This window comes from Sebastes umbrosus, chromosome 2 (assembly GCF_015220745.1).
Source record: "Sebastes umbrosus isolate fSebUmb1 chromosome 2, fSebUmb1.pri, whole genome shotgun sequence".
In the NCBI taxonomy this organism is placed as follows: Eukaryota; Metazoa; Chordata; class Actinopteri; order Perciformes; family Sebastidae; genus Sebastes; species Sebastes umbrosus.
Genome location: NC_051270.1, coordinates 38,702,542 through 38,717,367, shown reverse-complemented (window position 1 = coordinate 38,717,367; position 14,826 = coordinate 38,702,542). Strand labels below are relative to the sequence as shown.

General features: G+C 43.1%; 1 protein-coding gene across 3 annotated transcripts in view; it reads left to right on the top strand.

The window, feature by feature from the left end:
• The window catches only part of il16 (interleukin 16), a 92,503-nt gene that overhangs the window by 36,373 nt on the left and 41,304 nt on the right, over positions 1 to 14,826 (top strand). For 2 of the 3 annotated variants that reach the window (XM_037795500.1, XM_037795492.1), the window contains exons 2-4: positions 5,930 to 6,176; positions 8,026 to 8,305; positions 14,418 to 14,557. In XM_037795500.1, the coding sequence (XP_037651428.1) occupies positions 5,930 to 6,176; positions 8,026 to 8,305; positions 14,418 to 14,557 (667 nt within the window). The remainder of the gene's footprint in view (positions 1 to 5,929; positions 6,177 to 8,025; positions 8,306 to 14,417; positions 14,558 to 14,826) is intronic. The other variant, XM_037795507.1, reaches the window with a different exon arrangement.

Sequence of the window (14,826 nt, the reverse complement as noted above, 5' to 3'; positions counted from 1 at the left end):
AAAATAACTGCTGTAACTTAAGTATGGAAGTTATGTGACAAATAAATCAACTTTGTCTTTTGATTTCACATGGGACACCAGCAGTGGTCTCCTTGGTGAAAGTCCTGTGTTTTAGTCTATTATATACATTAACTTTGATGGCAGTCGGCATGCTCCCAGTTTTGAGAAGCAGACAGGAGTAACAGCTAAACAATGTACTGCTGTGGACGCCACGTTACTGTAGCTCAGATCCGAAAGTCACACAATAACACAAACTAACTAACCAATCAATGTAGCGGTACACCAGCAACACCTATGTTCTGCAAAGATATAACGGCTCCAGTTCCCCAACGGCAAGGTAAAGCAGTGAAAATATCAATTTATTGTTTTTGTCTCTAAATTACGTTTTTCTGCTGCTCTGGTCCACAGCCGCTTTACTTCGCCGTCAGGCAGCCCTTTCCAACAGGGAATTGAAGTCGTTATGTCGCTCTTTTCAAAGCCACCAGACTCAATTGAAAAAAAACAGTAGTTTTACCTTGCAGAATTAACACGGGAGAATACATACTACCCCACTTCAGAAAATCCAAACCTAGCATTAGCTAGCGTTCACATTATTCATAACCTTATTGATTAGCTTACTGTGGTAACCCATGTCACTGCTTTTTACAGCTTTTTGAGTGGGTGTTTCCATTTGAACAAAACAAAAAACGGAAAAGAACACAGATGGAGTCGAACTTTAAATAATGTCTCAGTAAATTATGTACCCAAACTACGATGCATTTTTAGCAGTGTTCATGTTATTCTAGTTGGCTGCTCGAATATAGACATAAAATGTGTGCTAGACATTTGGTAGGTTACTCAGTTCCGGCTCCAGTTTTTCTCCAAATTCAAGGACCAGAACTGAGAACAGAGATTGGTTGCTATAGTGCTGCAGATCTGACACGGCTTTATCTAAACGCACATTTGCATTCATGTTCAACTAGTGATCAAAATGAATATGATGTTTGAATAGTTGGTTTAGAGATTGACTTGCATCCTACTACTGTAAGTGTTCCCACTGTGCTGGCATATGCCCAGGAGTGTGTATAAGCCTATGAAAAGAGCAGAGAAAGGGAGAGCTGGAGATCCATATCTCTGTTTCCTGTCTATCTGGCCAACACAACAAGCAGACTAATGCTCCTTAATTGCGAACACACTTCCAGGATCAGAGCCACTGATTCCCCAGAAAAAGAAAGCCTTTCTTCCATACTCGCTCACTGGAACCTGGGGGTTATTACTAATTGATTGATTTATCTAATTATCTATTTTAATAGGTAAACTAATCAAATTTAGTAAAGTCCTTAATTAACTTTTTTTTTTTTAATCAAATATCTGTTAAGTATTATAATAATACGTTACTATTCTTTAAGTGGCTGAGTTGGAGATAAACCTGAGAGGTTATATACAGTATTTACTATTTGAAGAAGTCTGTTATATTCCACCTGCATGCTGTAATATTCACAGCACACGGAGGCATTTGTCAGCATTATGGGCTGCCACATCACTGTAACAGAGCTCAGCTGCACTGAGTTCTTTCAGCTTTGAGTTACATGCATACAAACATTCATCCTACACAAGCTCAAAGATACGAGTCTCTTCCGCTACTAAACTGGGTGAGATTTAGAAACAAAAATAAGTACTTTTAAAATGAAGTTTGGCTTATTTAGGATAATAAAGGATACAATAACACACACGTTATAGGCCTTTCTTCTCCCCTAACTCCTCTAATGTAGACTCCTGTACAGACCTCAATTCTGAGACCAGAACCAGGCCTGAAACCAGTGCCGACCCAACCTGACTGAGCCCTGATTGGTACTGCCAAATTAACATCTGAACCAAAGCTGAGACCCAAGGCTATTTTTGATTTCCATTTTATTTATTTCATCTGTTACTGGCTATTATCGATCTCATCAAGCTAATATAACACATTGTCTATAGCGGTGGTTCTCAAAGTGAACATTTTCTAGGACGTCAGATCTCACAGCAGTCCAAGTCAAGTCCTAATTTTTGCGACTTTAGTCTGACTGGAATCCAAGTCCAAATGTCAAGTGTACATCTTTAGGTCTTACGCCGAGATCAGACCGCACAATATAAGACCGATAACGGTATGGATGCACCGATACCCCTTTTTTTCCGACCAAGTACAAGTATAAGTACTTACATTTGGGTACTTGCCGATACCGAGTACCGATATGAGTACTTCTCTGTGCCAAAAGCCCCTCTTTAACAGCCACCTGGAGGGTGTGAGTGACACACGGCATGCTGGGGAGTCCCGCATACGAGGTGGTGCGCCGCGACCGGCTCTACCGGCTTTACAGCGCTCCCTGCCCGAACCTCCCCGCACCGTGGACAAAGGGCTCGCTGCGCCCTCTCTCCGCGCCGGGGAGGGACGGGACCCCCTGCTCCCGGTGCGATTGTCGACCAGGGCAGACTGTCCTCATTGCGCCCCAACCGCGTCGTGCCCCCAGGGCGGGGCTCTGCCGGCCCGTCTCGCCTGCACCGTCGGGGAGGTGGAGCGTGAGGACCCGAAGGATGCTGACAAGAGGTTAACGTCGGATGCGATACTGGTATCGGTATCGGTGCATCCGTAGATAACGGCCAGACCTGACAGTCATTGACGCTTCACAATGTCCCGACAAAAAGTCTGGCAGGTCAGGATTTGTTTACCTTCCCTTGCCTACAGCAGTTCACCAATTTCTACAACATGTTCCTTGACGTTCATCACTAGGAGCGCAGAACACTTCCCATGCACATCTGTAACTATGGTGGAGCAAAAGATAAGTGATGTTGTTGGTTGTGTCAGGCAAAACCATGAAGTCGGTTTCTGGCATTTCCTTCCCCGTAGTCTGGTGTTTCTCTGCCAAGTCATGGCAAAAGTTTCTGACTCCATGATCACTTAATCTGACACAGTGAGACATCTCAAAAGACAAAAATATCATGTCGTCTGATCCTGTGATTAGACTAGTTTAGTTTAGGACAGACTGTCTGTCAACCTTTGATGGTTCACCCTTTTTTTTTTTTTTTTTTTACACATAATCACCAAAAACAACCCGTTCTCACTCCCAACTCGTCAAACGCCGCGGCCTGGCAGCGCCCCTCGGAAACCGATGCACTGAAGTACCCTTTAGCGACAGTATGTGACGAACTGGGCTTTCAACTAACTTCAATGTAAACCCACGTCGTTATTTGACGGTCGGAGCAATTGACGCAGTATTTATAGCGTGAGAGTCCGTTCAGGGCGGGCCGTGGATGGGTTAAAGAAACACAAGACTTTCAACCAGACCGGTGTTCGTGTCCTGTGTGTAACTAAATGTAACGTTAACTTATTTTGTCACGTGACGCGTTGGTATCTTTGAAATTAAAATGTTTCCTCAACTACCGTGGCAGGTCACTGAACATTTCTATCGGCCACTCAATTTTTTTGTCTGCCAGTTTCTTCTGAAATCTATGTAGAACGCTTTAGAATTGTAAACACTGAGTCAGTGGTATAAGACAGTAGAAATATGGAATATACGTAACCTTAAACACCGACTTTTTTTTAAGTTAGGAATTGCTTTTTTAAAAATAACATTTCTTAAAGGCAGGGTTGACAATGTTCTCCCGTATCCACTGTTTGTTATATTGGTTGAAATGGTCTTTACACCCCGACAGTGATCCATTACTGATGAGCTCTGTAAAAGGAACGGAAAAGAGCCGTCATCTGTAGCTGCTGTAATCCTGTAAAAGCGTCTACCAATCTCTGCCTCGCAGTCCGCTTGGAAAGAACCAATCAGATGCCTCCCCGCTCGTACTCTACCCTTGGCGTGCACCAGCACCGTAAGAGAAAAGTCAGCCCTGCAGTAGCACTGCCGCTGTTACTTGTCATGAGGTAGCGTTGTTGAGTTGAGGTCCTCTCTCCGCTCTGTGTCTGTGAAGTAGTTATGATGCGGCGGTGCTCATGCATGTGTGTGTGAGGGGGGTTGCCTTGGAAGGAGCCCCGAGGGGAGGGGGTGGGTTTAGACGGAGGAGATGCTACTTTCAAATTATGCTAGCTTTCCAACATCTTTATGTCACAGAGTTTTTAGTCCCAGAATATAATATTTTGCAAAGACTGGGATCTTGCAGTAGCATGACTTCATTCTCTGCTCAGGTAGACATTGCTCCACTTTATCTTTACATAGCAATAGTTGTTTGCTGCTATTTTAATGTTCTGAATGGCATATGTAGTGTATACATGGAGGGTGGCACGTTGGTGCAGTAGTTAGCACCATTGCCTCACAGCAAGAGGGTCATGGGTTCGAACCCGTGGGTTTAGACGGAGCTTCCTGAGGCGATGCTACATTCAAATTATGCTAGCTTTCCAACATCGTCGACCCTATCTTTAATATAAGGGAAACCTATTTCCCATGGTGGCAGGTGACCTGAAATGTTTACCTGCCACAGCCAACATTTAGCCTGTATTTGGCAGGTGGAAGGTGCCAATTTCATTCCCTGGTCATCAGTCACATGGGTCGCTAGTCAGTGAAGTTAACATCAACCATTTTCTAACCCTACCTAAGTGGTTGTGTTGCCTAAACCTCACTTCCTGTGAAAATGGAGGTTTATTTTGAAAGGAGCGTACATCGACACGCCGTCCCTGGTCTGGCCAAAAGTAACACAGGAGGGGTACCCTGTGCAGCACCAGTCTCCGATGCCGAGGGGCGCTGACCAAGCAGTGGTATCCGACGGGTTGGAAGTGAGAAAGCTACAGCGGTCACAAAGGTTGAGCTAATTAGTATTCAGTCAATGTGAAATGATCCCAATCAAGATGTCTATAGGGCAACCGAAGCATCGACATCGCATTCAGCTGATGAACTGCTCGAACCCTCTGAGCCGGTCAGGCCCCGACTGTGAGGGGGTTGAGAGAGAAGGTAGCAAAAGATAATGATGCCAGACAAAAGGCCTTATGGTTTCAGTTAAAGAGCCTCTGCACATTGTTTACTATGTGTTCATGGCAGATGTGAGAGGCCATCTACACTAGCATGTATAATGCATGTGAGGGTCATCCTATAGAGCTCTCCCTGGAGCGTGAAGCATAGAAGTGTACAGACCACTCCATGGTCATTAATGGGCCAGTACACTATGGCTAACGGCATTGTTGTGTTCTCTTCTAGTATAGATTGTTTGCACATTAAAGGTCCCATATTGTAAAAAGTAAAATGTCCATGTCTTTTATATGATAAAGCAGGTTTAAGTGATATATAAATACTGTGAAAGTATTGAAGCGCTCAATATATACAGAGAAATACACATAGCCCGTATTCAGAATTGTGTGTTTGAAACAAGCCATTAGGATTTCTGTCCATTTGTGATGTCGCAAATATACAATATTTAGACCATTACACGGTTTTAAACGTAAACATTCTAAATGTGTCCCAGTTTATATCCTGTTGCAGTGTATATAAATGACATCAGCTGACAGGAAGTAAACATGGACCAAACTGTTGCCTAGCAACGCAAATCTGTTGCAATTCCATTGAAATGCACTAAAACGGAGCGTTTCAGACTGAGTGTAAATACAGGTATATTCAGGCCGACAGTATGAGGAAAATAAAGTTTTTTTAAACATTAAAGTATGTAAACATGTTCTAGTAGAAACCCAAAATACAAGTATGAACCTGAAAATGAGCACGCTATGGGACCTTTAAAACATGAATTGAGCTAAGAGTGAGCCACTACTACCTCACTAGTTACTGTTTTTGTGTCTCTCGACACACATCTGATTGTCTGATTATAAGCTGCAGTCATGAGGAAAACTTTTTTTTCAAAGCAGGGAAAGAAAAGTGTTTTTATCTCCACCAGCCTCCACAACTTGCCTCAGCAGTTCCTCAGAACACTTACACACACGGATGCAGTCAGGCTGTCCTAACTGAGTTTTCTAATTGCCCTCCAGAGCGTCCCTCTCCATTAGGCTTCGGGCCGGCTGGGAGGAGTGTGATGGTTCCCGAGCTCCCTGCGCACACACATACACACACACTGACGGCCATGCCTCAGAGATACTCCCACCAGAGGAGGAAAGCCAGCACAGCGGCTGCTAGGAGGATGGAACGGAGACGCAGGGACCAGGGGAAAAGCAGCAGCAACAACAACCCAACCAGCAACCACAGCCACCGCTCCAAGAAGCTGGCCATGCTCTCCAGGTACCAGAACCACTCAAAGGCTTACAACTAGGGCTGTACAGGAAAGCCCAAGACACTAAAGTCCCAGTGAGATGGAAGTTAGAGCGTCTTTATAGCTTCTGTACCGTGAGTATTCCCCCAGTGAAACGGAATATTTGAGGGTCCAAGAGGGAGTTAAATCAAATCCTTCGTATTTGATTGGACCGCTAAAAAGTGGGTGGGCTTAGAATGTAGCGCAATACGGAGCTACAGAGGACTTGTTGTGGCTCCACACACACATCCAATGTCACTAAAAGTTGTAGAATGATTGATGGATGGATGTCATGATGTTATTGGTTGAAATTGGTTGATACTAGCTTACGTAAGCACATGTCATATTTTGTTTTACAGGAATAAAGATGATTGGATTTTGATATCAAAATACAAAGGAATTGATTTTTTGTATATTGTTAAATAGGTAAACAATATGACCGGAGAGGTGATCTGAAAGGGTTAAAAAAAGCATTTTTTCATTTCATCTCGACTTTATTATCCCCAAAGGAGAAATTTGTGTGTGCCTCCAGAGCAAAAGTACATTTACATACAACAACAAACAACATAAATACGGAAAACTTGTGCGTTATTGTGATTAGCGAGCTATGGAATTCATCACCGCTAAAACGCTGTGCCTTTTCAACACATTCTAACTCCCAACTCGTCAAATACCGATGCTTCGTCACCGGCCCTATACGCTTCAAACTTGTTCCCAGGAAAGGTACAATTTCCGCTCGTTAAATGCATGTGTCTTTTCAAAATAAACTTCCGATGTAGGTTTACTTAGTTTTTTAGGTTTACTTGGGTAGGTGTAGGAAAAGATCAAAAATCGAAATAAGTATGTTTGTTACATAACATAGGTAGGCTATGCTGCGTAAGTTAAGTACGTAAGTTACGTAACAAAACTACAGTAAAACTAGAATGGCACTCGGAGAGCGCAGACCTCCGCCTCCCTCTCCACTCATCTTGCACCATCATCCACGTGTATTTTGTTTATGTTGAGATCAGCTGTACGTAGCGGAGCATCGTAAAACACTTCATTCAAACTGGACAGAAACAAAATAAAACTCACCTAACCCGTCGTTGTTACTCTTTCCAACAATCACCAAGTGTGCTTTGGTCCAACTCAACTGTAATTTCACAGAGTTTAATGTGAAAAAAACGCAGAACCTACAGTCGTCGTCTTAATGCTCAGGCTGATCGGAATTCTTAAAATTATTCCTGAATCGAACGCCACCAAAATCTAATGGATTGTTCATTGTGCCACACTCCATTCAAAAAACTGCATTCAAATCCATTGCCGTATTTTGGAGTAATCCTGCTAACGGACAAACAAACAATTCCAGAGCTGTGCAACCATGAGAGAACAAAAGACGTTAACCGTCACAGTTAATGCTCCATCAAAATGATTCTCCCACGCCGCCGCTCAACCCTGCAGCGAATAGCCGCAACGTCTGATCTGGTGTGAGCGCAGCCTAGTTGAAAGCCCGGTGTGTCTCATAGAGACGCTGAAGGGTGCCTTTTTCCATCTGTTATGTATCTGAGACCAGATGGAAGTAGAGTGAGAAATGGGTTAAGGGGGAGGTCAGGGTCATGTGCTATGGTAATTGCCATGCGAGTGATGGCTGGTCACTGTAATGTAATTTCATAGTCTAGAATATGCTACATATTGATTAAGTTTTGCCTTATGATGACCAAACATAATGGTTGGAGTACTGTTATCAGTTCTGATATATAGCATGTACTTGCATCACTTTACAGCTGAATTACTCCAGTTTTTCAGTCTTGCTATTTATTGCCTAAAACTGACCCTCTGACTTTCTCCGACTCTGTCCAGGTCCCTGATCCTCTGTCACTCTAAGACTAATGATGACTGTCCAGAAGAGAGGCATGCTGGGGAGGTGGCAGATGGGTGCAGAACATGGGGCCCAGGCTGCCGGGCAGACGGGACTGCTGAGGATCAAACGCGGTACCGAGATACAGAAAACAGACACTGGAGGGCAACCCAGCAATCGGCCCAGGAGAAAAGAGGAGGCACCGAGGCAGATAACCAGCTGCATCACACCACCATACTCAGGGAGAATAAAAGGAGCATACGGAGGTCCTTCAGCATCAAGGTATGACTTTGCACTAGTGATCCTTTTCCCATAATAATCTGAGCATATTCTTGGACTAATTGTAAACTTTCTCACCGTTACTCTACTTTAAACAGAGCAAGAGATAAGGTCCTTGTTGTAGTAATTATTTGGCCATGCTAGCAGCATGACTCTAGGGATGACAATGGCGGTTAGTCAGTTGGTCAGTCCACCTCTTTGGTCCTGACTGAAATAACTATTGACTGGGTTCAAATTTTTGTACAGCGATTCATGGTCCCCAGAGGAGGAATTCTACTGACTTCAGTGACTTTTCCTCTAGCTCCACCAGCAGGGTGACTTTCTTTGTACGTTGATGTATTTTTCCTACAGTGGCATTGAGCTCTGCCCTTGTCATGATCTTAGACATTGTGAACAGAGCTGCTGGAAGTCTTTCGCTGGGCGACAGACCCACGCATTAAAGAATTTGAGAGAAGAAGTGTGATTATAGAACTGTTATGCAGATATTGTAAAGTAGTCTCTGTTGAAGGGATCATTAAATCAGATTAAATAGAGGAGAGGTTGGCTTGCTAGCTAGGTTTGTTTCTCTCATAATCATTTTTACAAAGTTTGCATTGCTCAAAATACAGGGGTCTGTGGCACTCTGTCAGGGTATAATTTGCTATAACATTGTGCTGTATCCTTAAAAAGAACATATCTACAGATGGGGACCATTTGTGCCAATAAAACAAGCATATTGTGTCCATTAATCCCAACCATGTTAGCTTTGGGCCGATAGAAACTCTCATATGATTGTGACCACACAGCAATAAGTTGATCATTTTGAAGTTGAAGCAATTACTTAAAGTCCGCTTTAGACTAGGAGGCTTAAAGGGACTGTTTGTAAGAATCAGAAATGTCTTGTTAACACCAACACCTGTGTCCGTTAAGTCAACGAAAGTCAGCGTCCTGTTGCTCACGCTTGTGCTCGCGCTACATAGACATGAACGAGCATCGCTCAAAACAGTGAGGCGACACACGTCAGCTAAAAGCACAATATCACTCTATATTTCAGCTGCTTGGCAGTAATGTTAGCTGACTAGACGAAGGTCTCTCCATGAATCAATGCTGATCCTAGTTTTGGCTTTTCCTGCCTCAGCCTCCCGACCGCGGCCGGAGGGAACAGGGGAGACACCGGAGTTTTGGTCGGAGACGATAACGTTTCTCTCTGCGGAGCCCCGTCACTTCACAAGACACGGGAAACCTCTGTTGGTCTGGAGGAGCTGCAGCAGTTATTTCTGCACAAACGTCCACTGTACATTCACTAGATATTCTCAGAGCTAAACTAACTCTTCTGCAGTGTGGAGTGTGCGCGAATGCATGTGAGAGGTGGAGAGAGAGAGAGAGAGAGAGAACGAGCGCGGTGTGTGAGTGAAGGCAGGCAGAGGAGCAGAGGAGCAGAGTACAGCAGAGACTCCGGTCCTGGAGACCAAAGCTACGGTCTCCCCCGCGTCCTCCAACCGCGGCCAACACTGTTTAACAGACGGGCTTCACTAGATACAACCAAGAGGTTTTGGTGCTTCCGTGTAGTTTGTGTTGGAGTCTGAACAGCGTAGCCACACTCGAGCGCGCATGGGACACCGACCCGGGTGATTTTTACGTGTAAGAAGTTACAAACAGTCCCTTTAAACGTCACGATTTATTAGGACTCTGTCACTCTTGCTACTGTTGATTTTCCAAAAGATTTAAGATCAATTACTTGAACAGTACAAATGCGTTTTGAGTCAAAATGCAATTTGAATAAAATGACCCTCTGTTTAAAAGTAAATAAGTGGTATTAATATGATTCAAATTGAAATGTGTTTCTGTTTATCACTATGAAACTGGTATTTAGTTTCATAGTGAATACAAATAGCTCCTATGGCATCTAAGAGTACAAATGGTAGTAAGCATCTGCTTAATCGGTGTTACGATTATGAGGGGGTCCTTGGAAAATTGAAGGGAAGATCTTTCTGAAAGCGCCAATATATCTGACTTTGAGCTTCAGAATATGGTGGAGCCTGAAAACCAATCAAACATGAACACCTCACATCAAGCCAAAGTCCATCGTTCAAGGAGATTAATCCTGAATTTAATGGATATAGTGTTACTTTGTCATTGCACAGTATTTTTGAACCCTCACTCGACCAACTTTGCAGTCATACAACCATCCATCCCATTCGCGTTAACATGCCATTACTCATGTTGTCATTGAAGTAATCGACTTTCGAATTCCATTTTTCTTTATTTACCACTTATGGCCAGAGAGGCCACTGTTCAGCAAAAGTTACATTGTCTTGTCTTGAACAGCCATGCTGACTTTGATTTAATTCATATTTCTTTGAACTAACAAGTCAGGATCAGGTTTAGTACATCGTAGTCACGAGGCATTCCCTTTCAGCGTGTGTCCAAGCCATTGGCCATAGTCAGTTTACTGACTCTGAGGCTGATATGAGGATGAATTGTCGTATTCATTTTCCAGTAATAAGATGTTCAGCACATGTTTCAGCACACGTGGCTCCAGACAGTAAAGGGTGTTTCATTCCTGTCAAACGACTGAACTAAAACATCCATTATTTAATATACCATTAGCAATACATTTACCAATTTTTATTCTTGGCAGAATAGTAGGCTACGTACAAATAAGTGTTTGTATAGCCCAAGCCTTGACATGGTATCAACGTGCTAACGCTGTGCTATGTGCACTGTGGGGAGAGTTTCTTGTCTAAATGTGATGATAATCACATGCCCTGTGTTGGTGTGTTGGTAGACTGAGAGCTGTGGCTGACCTGAATGTCAAACATTCAGACAAAGACGGGGTTTGTTGTGCTGCGCTGTTTCTGCAATATATACTGTATATCAATACTGAGATTTTGTTTTCACACATTTTGTTATTTCATTCAATTTAATTATGTTTCCAATAAATTGTTACACAATTTTTAAGCAAAATTCCAAAATGTGCTCATTCAGGCAGTCCACCCCTACACTCACATGGCATACCCTTCTTTCTGCAACATACACAGATCAGCCATAACATTAAGACCACTGAAAGGTGAAGTGAATAACATTCATTATCTCGTTACAATGGCACCTGGCAGCGGGTGGGATACATTAGGCAGCAAGTGAACATTTTGAACTTTGTGTTGAGGGGACAATGGAACGTGAGATTGGCCAGAGAATCGGAGCAGCGGGGGCGGTATTGCATTCGCTTTACCTCACTGTTGTGACGAAAAGAGAGCTGAGCCGGAAGGCAAAGCTCTCGATCTACCGGTCAATCTTTGTTCCTACTCTCACCTATGGTCATGAGTGCTGGCTCATGACCCAAAGAACTAGACGCGGGTACAAGCGGCCGAAATGGGTTTCCTCAGGAGGGTGGCTGGCGTCTCCCTTAGAGCTAGGGTGAGAAGCTCAGTCATCCATGAGGGACTCGGAGTAGAGCCGCTACTCCTTTACGTTGAAAGGAGCCAGCTGAGGTGGTTCGGGCATCTAGTAAGGATGCCCTCCCCCCTGGGCGCCTCCCTAGGGAGGTGTTCCAGGCACGACCAGCTGGGAGGAGGACACGGGGAAGACCCAGGACTAGGTGGAGAGATTATATCTCCACACTGGCCTGGGAACGCCTCGGGATCCCCCAGTCAGAGCTGGTTAATGTGGCCCCGGAAAGGGAGCTGTTGCCCCCGCAATCCGATCCCGGATAAGCGGTTGAAGATGAGATGAGAGATGAGATGAGACTTTGTGTTGGAAACAGAGAAAATGGGCTAGCGTAAGGATGTTAGCGACTTTGAAAAGGGTCAAATAGTGCTGGCTAGACGACTGGGTCAGAGCATCTCCAGAACTGCAGCTCCTGTGGGATGTTCCCGGTCTGCAGTGACCATGCTGTCCTAATGTTATGGCTGATCGGTGTATACATCTAATGCACCCATTTCCATTGGCGGTGTACTTATAATCGTACTCCACTGATTCAGCACTTCTATAACATTGTTGGACTCACATCGGACATTAAACATTTTTTTTAAGTATCAAAGTCGTTGCAGGAGAATCAGAGATATCGTCTTTATTACTCCATGTATTTAAGGGGATATTTTTAAAATGGCATCATTTATTAACACCAGTAAATCTGATACATCAGGGCATGTTGTTGCTGTTTCCCGCCTAAGATTGCATTAGGGTTTTTTAGTGAGTGAATTGGTGTCTTCTGATCCATGTAGGGTACACATGGTTGGATTTACCAGTCACTATGGTGATATAGAGGGGTAACATGCAACATGGGCGTTATGGTTATATATGCCCCTGATACCTATGATCATTTTCTTCTTCATTTTTTGGTCTTTCTGGTTGAGTAGAGGCCTATAACAGTGAGCGGCAGCAGGTTATGAAGGCTTTGTCTACAGTCGAGAAGGCTGAAGCAGGTACCATAGGTCTATTAGAAAAATCTGTTCCGTCAGCCTTACATCTTTTTTAAATGCTAACTTTTTTATTTCTAGCATTTGTATTCCAATAAAATATACATATTCACTTTTGATAAAATCAGTATGATGCAGTTTAAATGATTATGAGCCTTCAAAATCCCTCGTGGACCTTATTTCCATCAACAGCAAGCTACATATTTGGCTCATCTAGAGCGATACGATACGATACGATACGATACAATTCAATGACTGGAAAATGATACAGTAACTCTTTTTGCAAAAAATTCAATCAGTGTGACTGAAATAAATAGCTGATACTGGACAGTTTGGGTCAGGATTCCTCAAAGTTTTTCTTGTAAGGGAATCAGGGATAAATGAATTATGGAGTAAACACAACCATTAATGGCAAATACATACAGCTTTTATTCGAAAATAGTAAAAAGTGCAACTTCAGGACCTGCTACTTCAGTTCTCAAGATACAAGGCAGTTTAATATTTAACACAAAATATAGTAAACCAACTTCTATTCAAGTAAAATGAACAGTGGTGTAACCTGCTGCTTCTGTCCTCATTTTCAGTATAAACAGTAGAGCAATAATACAGTGCCCTAAACGCCCTAAAACATCCCCTGCTTTATGCTCTTGAGACCATAAACTCAGGGGCATTTTCTCATAGACTTCTATACAAACGGACTTCTTTTAGCAACCAGAGGAGTCGCCCCCTGCTGGCTGTTAGAAAGAATGCAGGTTTAAGGCACTTCAGCATTGGCTTCACTTTTCAGACCCGGAGGTTGCCACCTGGTCTGATGTAAATTTCCCAACAAGCCATCAAATAGTTGTTGAGATATTTCAATCTGGACCAAAGATTGATATACTGAAACTTGTATGTGTTATTGGCTTAAAGGTATCCAATAATAATAATAATGTATCAATAAATAAATGTGCTAAGTCAGAAGTTACTGAGAAAAGCCACTCTTTCTATAGTCCTACAGATATATTATCCATCAACAACAGATTGCACGCCAATTACAGCCGGCTGTCATTGTACCACTTCATGGACTGAAGCTCAGGCTTGCTATACAACCCTGACCCCGAGCTGAGCTCAACAGTGATTTAATGGAGCAGCGTTTCCCCTCTGGGGCTGATTCATGCCAGGTTGAACATCAATCACTCTTAATCACCAAACGATATCAGAGCCGTGTCCATTTGGCTTTTATGTTGAGATTAAATTCTTTACAGTCAAACAGAAGTTTATGAATGGAGTCTTTGTGAATAGAGCCGTGTTGTCATAAAAACAGTCATTTCAAGAAATCATTCAAGTAATTCATGCTTGTTTCACATGATATTCAACTTTGTGATTGCTCTATATTTAAAGTAATTGACACATAATAAATACCCATTTAAAGAACACAACCATTTTGTTTGTATCATGTCATTTAATAATCTGGTCACATACTGTACTGTCACCTTTAACAGCCATTGAAACATACATGGCTTTACCTCCTGTAAGCTTAAACTCCAAACACTATGGCCCAGTTCATGCACCTATAAAACCATACTGCTGTTTTCTTTTTCTTTGGCTGTCACCCCACTCAGCCAGATGGTTGATATGCTCATAAAGCTTGCTTTCTACCTCCCAGTATAGAGCTTCCCTTATACTTCTTCACTGTACTGTGTGTGTGTGTGTGTCTGTATGTGTGTGTGTCGCTGTAGGAGAGTAGTATCTGGAGGATGTGTGTAGCCACAGGGCCTGCTGAGGAGGTGTGTGGACCACAAATGGCTGATAACAGCGTCCAGACGGAGGACAAAGACACTAATGTGGAGCCAGGGAGGAATGGAGGGGACCTACACAGGTAATAAAACACAGTACTAGAAGTTGAAGCACTTTATTTCTCAGGAATGTGCCAGAAGAAAATGGTGAAAGCTGCGCTTAGATATGCAAAAATACACGCATCTTATCAGGCTAAATGAGAAAGTGTAGAAGCAAAAGAAAGAAATGCATGTTAATACCAGGTCTGAACAAAGCCATAGTGCTGTCTGTCTGAACACGGCCTTACAGTATAAGTAACATTAGCCTAGTTAGCAAGGCTACCAAACAACGGTAGCCTACTGATGCTTTCGA